The 10229-nt window shown below is 36.1% G+C and overlaps 1 protein-coding gene across 6 annotated transcripts in view; it reads right to left on the minus strand.

Annotated features, from left to right (window-relative positions):
- DLG2 (discs large MAGUK scaffold protein 2) overlaps positions 1 to 10229 on the minus strand; it is a 2095027-nt gene that overhangs the window by 317470 nt on the left and 1767328 nt on the right. For all 6 annotated transcript variants that reach the window (XM_017850883.1, XM_017850879.1, XM_017850882.1 and 3 more), the window contains one exon: positions 2627 to 2782. In XM_017850883.1, coding sequence (XP_017706372.1) covers positions 2627 to 2782 — 156 coding nt within the window. The remainder of the gene's footprint in view (positions 1 to 2626; positions 2783 to 10229) is intronic.

Consider the following 10229-nt stretch of genomic DNA (forward strand, 5'->3'; position numbering starts at 1 on the left):
AACTTAAAGTATAATAAAAAAAAAAAAGAAAAAAGAATTTGGTATCAATGCACTGCTCGTGATAAGGCCACTAAAATAGCTGTCTGTGTGTTTTTGTGTTTTTATGACTTTTTTTCTACAAAGATAAGATAAAGAATAAGATAATGGAAAAAGAAAAAAGGAGAAGAAAGGGGACCAAAATAGAATAAATTGAAAATAGAATTCCCAAAAAGGGGAATGATGGATGGGGGTTGGGGCCTGGTGCATATCAGAACTAGACAGGGTGTGTCATTTGAAAAAAAAATTCAACATTGTATCATAATGTTTTTATTTGAAAAATAAATAACTCTATTGTATTCATGATACAGATGACAGAAAGCGAGCTGAAAAGAATCATATCTGGTAGGTTCACATAGAGGTAAACTCTTATCGGCTACTTATTGGTGAATTTTTCAGGAGCGATGCTTCAAAATCCCCAGTGAAGTGGAAGGAAACCAATGTAACTTTTACGTTAATAAAAAAGGAACACAGGATAAAAAGAAAAAAAATGTTTACTGACACAGAGCCAGAAGAAGGGAAGGTATATGAGAAGTCAGGGTAATGATAGAGAAAGGACAGAAAAAGAGAAATGGGTGGAAATTTTTTTCCAGTGAGCAAAAATGGCTAATGGTCTGCCAGGTCAGTTATCATCTGGATTTGAATCCCAGTTCTGTCACTAGTGGATGATCTTGGGCAAGTCAGGCAACTTATCAAGTCTCAATTGCTCATTTGCAAAACAAATATAATTATAACATCTACCTCATAAAGTTATTATGAAGATTAAAATACATAATTCATAAGAAGTACTTAACAAAATGCCTGGCACAGAAGAGCTCAATAAATGTGAGCCATCCTTATGTAGCTGAGTATAGCTACATAATTACCAGCAAGTCATTACAGGTATGTGACTCTTCTCATTTCCTTAGGGGTATGGTGACTTTGACCTTTTAGCTTTAAAATGGCATAGTTCACTGTATCAAGAAATAGTTTTAATGATTTGTTAAAAATATAGGTGGATTTAATATTTATAAAGTATTCTGAAATATTATTAGACTTTAATTATTGCAAATTAATAAAATGACCTAGCTGATTTACATAGTTAAAAACATGTTTTCTCATTTATTTCTGGAAATGTTAGATGTAATTTAAAATTTATTATTCAACTCTCCTAGATAGAACAGTCATTGACTTCTAAACTTATTCTTTCAAAATATCAAAAAATAAAGATGATGTTCTTAGCAGACCGTCTTGATATATCCATCTTCACTCTGAATCATTCTAAAGTCTGTATTTTCTCAGCCCTAACAGTATTATGAAGATATTCCTGTCTGAAAACATTATATAGACACCCCATTCTGTGTAGAAACATTACAATTGGGATCTCTGTTTAGACTGAATTGGAACTACCTTGTGGAACACTGAATTCTATTTTTCTTGCTTTCCTCTCTCTCCAACTCAGGCTACTATGAAAAGATGAGGTCTTTTTTGTTATTTTCATATATATGCTTTGGAACACTAACACAGAATTGTGTTCAACTTTCAGACTTAGACTAATTTCTTTACAAAGTTATTGAAAGACTCAAAACATTCTAAGGTCAAATTTGGACTCCACATTTATTGGCAAGATCATACTGAGGGCAATGCCTTTAACCCTCTCTGAACATCTATTTCTTTAAATAGGCTGGGAGCAGTAAATACGAGAATATATATATATGTATACACCTAGCATGATAACATAATATAAACATTAATTTTATATTCTGTGTGGTAAGATGGAACCAAGTGATTCTGTAGTTTTGGACAAGTTGCTTAATACCTTAAGGACTCAGTTAAATGGTGATATTAATCTAATATTTTAGCTAAAATATTAAATGGTGATAATAGTACATATTTCTTAGGCCACATTATGCCTAGAGCAGAGTAAGCACTTATTAAATATTATTTAAAAATATTCAACAAATGTTCCCTTTCATCCTTCTTTTTTTTTTTTTTGAGACAGAGTCTCGCTCTGTCGCCCAGGCTGGAGTGCAGTGGCCGGATCTCAGCTCACTGCAAGCTCCGCCTCCCGGGTTTACGCCATTCCCCTGCCTCAGCCTCCCGAGTAGCTGGGACTACAGGTGCCCGCCATCTCGCCTGGCTAGTTTATTGTATTTTTTAGTAGAGACAGGGTTTCACCGTGTTAGCCAGGATGGTCTCGATCTCCTGACCTCGTGATCCACCTGTCTCGGCCTCCCAAAGTGCTGGGATTACAGGCTTGAGCCACCGCGCCCGGCCTCATCCTTCTGTATGAATGAAATGGTGTTAAGTTCCAAAATTAATTCTTCTAGAAAAATATAATTAATACCTTATTAAAATGTATAGGAACCAGGAATATGTGGAGCATCATGTGATCATGTCTAAGTGCTCTGTGATCACTCCAGGGAACAAAACAAAACAAAAAGGCAACGTTCTTAATTTCTCCCATTGCACCAAGGGAACAGCAGAACATCTCTCCAACTTGGGGAAGATGTTTAGTGCAAGAGAAGTGAGCAGAGGCGGATTCTACCCATTCATCCTTGTGGAAGCACATGCAATTGGAGAAGATGAAGTGAGGAAGCGCATGCAGTACCTGGTCATCTCAGAGTCAGGGAGCAGGCCTAGGTGGTAGTGGGAATAGGGAGCTGAGAGAAGGAAGCTTTTGTCACACTCAACAGGGGAATAGTGCCTGGGAGAAGCAGGCTTATCACATAGTTTGTTCACAGTGCTGTAAACAGGTTCCGGAGGCCTGGTGATACAAGAGGAAGAGAAAGATATGCATGGTTAGTATATACAAGGAACACGTGTGCAACCAGTAGCATTTCACCATATGCAAAAGTAAAAACAATGCCATTTTTTTTGATTTGTTATTAGAAGAAACTCAATTTTCCACTTGTAACATTTTCTTTTTTTTTTTTTTTTTTTTTTTTTTTTTGAGGACGGAGTCTTGCTCTGGCCACCCAGGCTGGAGTGCAGTGGGCCGGATCTCAGCTCCTGCAGCTCCGCCTCCCGGGTTTACGCATTCTCCTGCCTCAGCCTCCCCAAGTAGCTTGGGACTACAGGCGCCCCGCTCGTCGCCCGGCTAGGTTTTTGTGTATTTTTAAGTAGAGACGGGTTTCACCGTATTAGCCAGGATGGTCTCGATCCTCCTGGACCTCGTGGATCGCCCGTCTCGGCTCCCAAGTGCTGGGATTACAGGCTTGAGCCACCGCGCCCGGCCGTAACTTTTCTTATAATAAAGACTTTATTCCTCAGACTTTTTTGTGGGTAAATATGGCCCCATGAAAATGTTCAGTCCTATGTGATTTGAGTGCTCTGAAGCGTTCGGTGAACTGGAATAGCTGCTTATAAGGAAGCTCATTTAGCTGGAATTCTTGAAATTTTGTTCTCTCACATTTCCTCCCTTTACTCACCCGGAACCCAGACATGATGGGTGGAGCTTCACTGGTCATCTAAGACCATGAAGCAAACTTGAGGATAAAGCCAAAAAATACACATAATGGAATATAAAGACAGCACTTGTGTCACTGATGATATGGAGTGGCACTATACCAACTCTGGACTAGCTACCTTTGAATTTCTTCTCTGTGGATAAAGATAAACTGTGTTGTTCAAGCTAGGATCATTTTTTTTTTCTTCTATAAATGGGACCTAATCTTAACAGATATACTCCTACAAAATTTAAGACTGCACATCTAATACAAAGAAATAAGTATAAATAAGGCCTACTACAAATGCTAATGTATTTAATTATGTTTGGAGTCCATCTAATATCTTCTGTATACATAGGAAATGTAAACAATGCTATTTTCTGTAAATTGGGCCTATGACTATTTGGAGAAATCTCTGCATCTTAATTTGAAAATATTATTATACATAAAATGGCAGCTGATCTAAACTGCCAGCACAGAACCTTAGAAGAAAGGATTCAGTGACTTCTTTTAGATCGTAAAACATTCTCATGATAATGTCATCTCAGTAACGTTGTTTCTGCCTGGGAGAGCTGATCCAATTTTCTCAGTCTGATGTTGACTCTACAGACTAAGAAAATGATGTTTCTAATTTTCTCCTAGTCCTTTTACTTCAGTAGCACCATATTTTGAGTCAAATTTTCACAATCAAAACTGGCTAATGGAGATCTTTTAGAAATTCCTGGTTACATTGTATTCAACTGAATAAAGAGAAAATATTTTACTTTCTGAAAATGATTATAAATTCAAGCCAATGAAAATGAGGTCCTGTATTCTGTCCAGGGTTGAACTCTTGAAACTTTTATTTGAATCTTTTTGGAACCATTTTATGAATATAATATTATCATTTGATTCACATATTTAGTAGATTTGGTGTTTGGAGCAGGCTTTAATACCTTGGATTTTAGAAGAAGGCTCTTATTTTTTTTGCTTTCAGTCACCTTCAGGATGGTTTCATAGTGGACCAATACTTGCTAAGCTTAATTCTTCACTTTTCAAAGTCTTATCAACACAGAGAAACAGTTACTGATATTGCAGGTACATTTTACCTTTGTTTCACCTTCTATTTCTTCCCTATTTATTTACTTGTTATTTTGTACATTCACTGGCTAAAGAATAGAGATATTAAATCCAGTTTCTTTTGTTGATTATGAGAACACTTAATATCTCAGAAGATGGGTAGATTAAAAGATACCAAAACATAACAAACCACTTGAAAATTTGACAAAGTCTTCTTGCAATATTGACAAAGTTCTCTTGCAATCAAACAACAACGTTAAAAATATCAGTGAAAATCTCCTTTCAAGTGGCATAAAAATGGGGTTCATGTTTGAAGATTTCTGTCTAATGGTGTTATTACAGTGCTAGGATTCTGTCATGTATTCTATCATACAGTATGTATATTATGTACTAGAGCACAGTGCAGTATACAGAAAGTACAACACAGGCTACAATCTGAACACAGAAATGGCACATAGTAGGTATTTGGTAAATGTTTCTTTAAATGAATTTTTTTTTTAAAATTTTTTTTTTTTTTTTTTTTTTTTTTTTTTTTTTTTTTTTTTTTTTTTTTTTTACCATTCTTTGCTGAGGGAAATTTTAAAAAACCTTCTGATTCTTTCAAGGGAGCCATAAGTTACCCTAAATTTTTTAGGCCATTATAAATTCTCACAGGTTATACCAGTAAAACCAGAATCCCAACATCATCATGAACTGACTGGCTTTAAGTACTTAATTAAAGCATGTGTGCATGGTTCATCTGCCCTCAAAGGGATAGGTTTCTTGTGTGTTTGAGTTTAGCCACTGCAATGCCTGCCTACAGTTCCTGTGAAAGTCACTCCAGTGGGCACAGTGGGCTCCTCACAGACTTCTCAGCCCTGAGTTCCAGAAGGCCTAATACTGGGAGTCAGCATTCTTAGTCTTTCCCTGCAGTTATATTCTGTGTGACCTCTCCCCATCAGACAAACAAGAAATGCCATTTTATAAACCATCACGGATCTGGGTGGCAGAACAGATGCCACTATCACTTCCCGTTTAGTTAGTTAAGGAAGTGCCAAGGGGAAATGACTTTTGGCAGCGTGAATCAGCTAGTCATAATTGAAAGGGCCTGCTTGGAACTGCCAGAATGGCCTAGGTCAGAAGGTAGTGAATATGGAAATCCAATCCAAGAGGTCTAACTGTGGATGCCCCCAGAAGGAGGGAAAAGCATTCGAAGATACTGGTATAATCTCTAAGTGAATTTATAAACAAATCATTTATCTTGCTGTCCATTTATAAAGAGCCATAGATAATGACTTTGTTGCTCATCTGCTGAGCCATCAGCATTTATTTGCATATCTACGGATTTATAATTGCAGGTTCTTACAGTATATAATTAGCACACCCTGGCCCTTGGTGATCTCTCTTTTCTCTGAACTCCATTAGCACTTGCTATTTGTTCTATTTCCTTGTCATTTTAAATTGCTAATCCACAATACTAGTGTATGTTGGAGGGAGGTGCTTCATCTATACCTTATTCTTAGGAAAACTACCTTGCCTATAACTGCTCCTTCCCATTTGGACAACTTGCCACTACCAAATTCAGTATCCTCCCTAACCAAAGCAGTTTAGACCATTGGATCAGGATTGGGCCCCTCACCTTGCAACCATGATCTGTATGGTGGGACTCAAAAAGAAAAAAAAAGAAAGAAAAAAAGAAAAGGCCTAGACCATTTGGATTCTTCTGTAGAAGGTGAATAATGCGAATAAAGGAGAATAAATTATCAGTTAACAGAATAAGGAAAGGATGCAAACATGGAGAAGGTAGCTGTAGCTGTGTCCACTAATTATAGAGCACCGGAGTGAAGCTCTATCAAATTTTGTTGCTAAAAATGTCTAGAGGTACCTTGAGTCTAGAATAACTGTCTGGGTTCATTCTTTCAACTGGGTTATGAGAGATCATGCTATTGAATTTCTTTGATGATTCCCATATGACATTAGTTGTCAATCAACTACCAATCTCCCACCATGTCTCCTTATTGGAAGTTAGATCTCATCTCATGTTTGCAATCAGTACAGTGAAAATAAAACAGGCACCTTGTTTATTTTCACATCTCTTTCACATCACCTCAACTAGACTATACCTTCCAAAGCCAACAGACAAAATCTTGGGCCTCTATGTAATTTCCTAGTACCTGAGACTAATACCAGACTAATTCTATCTTTAAAAGTTTGATATTTTGTTCATTATAAATTCTTTTGCATTAATTTCATTTTCTAAAATATTTCATTAAAGTATTTTTGTCTTAATTGCTGTTTCTTGGTGTTCCCTTAAATTTTGCATCCAACATGAGTACCTCACTCACCTCACTACAGTCCTGGCCCTGTATCAGAGATAATAAATGTTTAAGACAGTGATAATAATGACTGTGAGTGTAAATAGTCTTCATCTGTGTAGCACCTGAAGCGACAAGGTCAAAGGAATATGACTCTCTTCTCTTAGAGATAACAGTGAGAGTGACTTACACTTCATTGAATTTTCTAACTCCCTACCAAAGGGCTCTCAAAGCCTTCAGGCTGTCTCAGGCAGGGACCTCAACTCATTGTACTGTCTTTATTCATTCACAATGCTCTCTACTTCTCTAGAATATTAGATCCTGGAAGATCAGGACCAAATCTCCTGTGTCTTTGTTTCCTCATTACTTTCGTGAATGCAAGAATGTATTACTGAAGTACTGTCATAGAAAATGAAAGGAACTGTGAAAAACAAAAGTGATCAGTACCTTTTATTCTCTTTTCCTGAGCCAGAACTAAAAGGGGCATCTAAAATTACAAAAGATGGATTTGGGTCATATATGTATATGATTTTGAGCATAAATTTCTTTATCATATAGACTAATATAGCTAAATCTGCAGACCTTTCAGATTCTCCAAAGGTTATCCTGCTATGGTCTTCTTTGGTTGCCCTAATGGGAGGTGGTCATCCCACTGCATGCCCTGTATTTGCAGAATATAGAACCAAACTGCATTAATTATAGCAGCTGGGATGTCAAGGGCTCAGATGCCTAAGTATCTAATATATTGCCAGACATAATTGGAGGAAAAAGGATTGTAACTTTAAAAGGTTGCCTCATGCTCCTCTTTATAAATAATACACTGTTTATTGGGCCAACGATTTGGAAAAGTATAAGATGATTGAATTCCAGGGCTGGGCTAATAACTCTTAAGGGTAGGATTTTGGGAAGCCCTAAACGTAATTAGGGGTTAAAAGAGTAGTAGGATCAGGTTGTGAACTATGTGGCTCAACATGTGAAATGACATTATAAAAATGATTAAGAAAGAGGCTGACTTCTCTTATACTGAACTTTAAGCAGAAAAGTATTAGTCACTTGATTAAGATGTTATATGGGCCTTAAAATATGATATAGAGACATCTAGGGGAGGGATTGATCTAGGTGATTTGTAAGAACTTATTTGCCCCCCTAATTCCAAGCACCATTGAACTGAGCACTCAAGAATTTCCACTAGGGAAGCTGGAGTAGATGCCGATTTGCACCACACTTACTTAACTCTTGGAAATCTTAGCTTTCTCATTTATAGACCTAAAATAATATTTTAAAAGTTTTTTCTGTATATCAGAAAAATTATAAATTGCAAAATTAGGCATAGATCTAAATTATTATGAGCACCATGTTAAGTACAAGCAAATCGAACTAGGTTTAGATCTGGCTCTTCCAAATTCTACCTTGCATGACCTTCTGCTATTTCTTAACATCCTCACCTGGAAAGTGGGAATAGTAATATCAGCCTTAGGAAGACTGTGAGAAATAGGAAGAATGTGCATAAAGCACTTAGCTCAGTCCATGGCACTCACTCAGAGCTCACCAAAAGGGAGCCATTATTATTATCTTGATGATCACTCTTAGACACTTGAGCTCACAAGGATGCACAACCTCAGAAAATGTTGCTCCCCTTTGTGAGAATTCATACAAATAATATTCGTCACCCACTCACTTAGAATCAGTCAGTTCACACAATAGCACTTTCAGGTAATGTGAATTCTCTACAAGAGGGTTGAACAAAGGAAGTAACAATCGACAGCTTTCAGTCTCACAAAAGGTACTGCATAGGCACCTTCTAAAGATTCACTTTTGCTCTGTATATTTAAAAGGTAATTGATCCTCTTTAATAGCCCTGGAGGTTGATGATGACTTTCTCTGAACTTCTCAATTATTTTCACTGCCCTTAACAATATAGCAGCCCGAACTCTAACGCCCGATTTGTACCTGGATCTTTATAACGGTTTGCTTTTCTGTATGGTTCACAGCTGTGCTGTCACATCAGATTGCTGGGTCATAAGTAATTTGTTATTAATAATAGTTTAGGTACCACAGTCTGCAAATACTTATGTTTAAAAGTAGAAATTAGGGTTGGCTCACTATTTTTTCTATGTAAACATCACTTTCAGTTATATTTTACTGTGTTTATTGAGGAGTTTATTGGAAGATTGAGGAGAGAAAGGGCAGAGTAAGAGCTGCATCATTTGAAGTTGTTTTGAATATTCAGATGACTTATTTCCTTAAAAAACGCTTGGGTTTCAACAAAATTGGGCTCTCTCATGCCAGTGGGTTGTAAATGGGTTATGGAGTGTTTCATTGGAATAAGAAGTTGAACATTAATGACCTTGACAGTGGTGATTGTAACAAAAGGGAGAGTGATCTCTGTTTTTGGTATTGGGTGAGGGTGTCCAGTTATAGTACTATTTTTGTGGCTTTCTGAACGTTGTTTAAACAAATATTGGCAAAGAGTGACAGGGTCAATATTATGGCCAGATCAAGGCCTTTGAGACATGGATTTGAATTATTTGAGGAAGGTTCAATATGTCCTATACTAGTGTTTAAACTCTTACACTTTTGTAAGCCTGCTTTTAAAGACTTTGTATCGATTAAAAAAAATTAATTGATCTCATAGGATAAATATAGATCTACAAAAAGTCAGGTTAATAGTTAACTAAGAATCTTCATGGAAAAAAAATTAAGCATGAAATAAATGGAAGAAATCACATAAAAGATGAGAGACTTGACTACATAAAAAATTTGAAACCACTGAAGCAAAAACTCATAAATAAGCAATCATCTGGGGAAAACATTTGCTCAATTATGTTTATCAATATTTTAAAGATGCTCCTACAACTCAATAAGAAATACAATAACATTTTAGTAGAAAACAAAGACAATTAGTATCCGATCACAAGAGAAAATACAAATGACAAATACAAGCACACATATAAATATTTAACCACACTAGGAATAAAAATAACACAAATTAAATGATACATTCCCTTTACCTATTTAAAAAATAAAGGATCTTGAAATTGACGAATCACAATTTAGTTGTGGTATGTTGAAATAGACACTATATTGCTGGTGCTATGGAGTGTAAAACCTCCTTAAAACATTTCAAGAAAGCAATTTGGCAATATATTTTAGGAGTTTTAGAAGTAATTCTGTCTTTGGTTCAGCAATTCTACTCTAGTGTGCTATCTGAAGAAGAAAATAAAAAATATGTCCAAAGGTTTCTATAGAGGAAAGTCATTGCGGTTTGTTATAAGAGCAAAACAGAATAAAACAAAACAAAATGTTCAGCAACAGAAGGGTATGGAATATAAGATATATTCACATGATGGTTTATTGTTTAACCATTAAAGTTAATATTCATAAAACTTTTTTTTTTTTTTTTTTTTTTTTT

This window comes from Rhinopithecus bieti, unplaced genomic scaffold (genome assembly GCF_001698545.2).
Source record: "Rhinopithecus bieti isolate Rb0 unplaced genomic scaffold, ASM169854v2 scaffold_30846, whole genome shotgun sequence".
In the NCBI taxonomy this organism is placed as follows: Eukaryota; Metazoa; Chordata; class Mammalia; order Primates; family Cercopithecidae; genus Rhinopithecus; species Rhinopithecus bieti.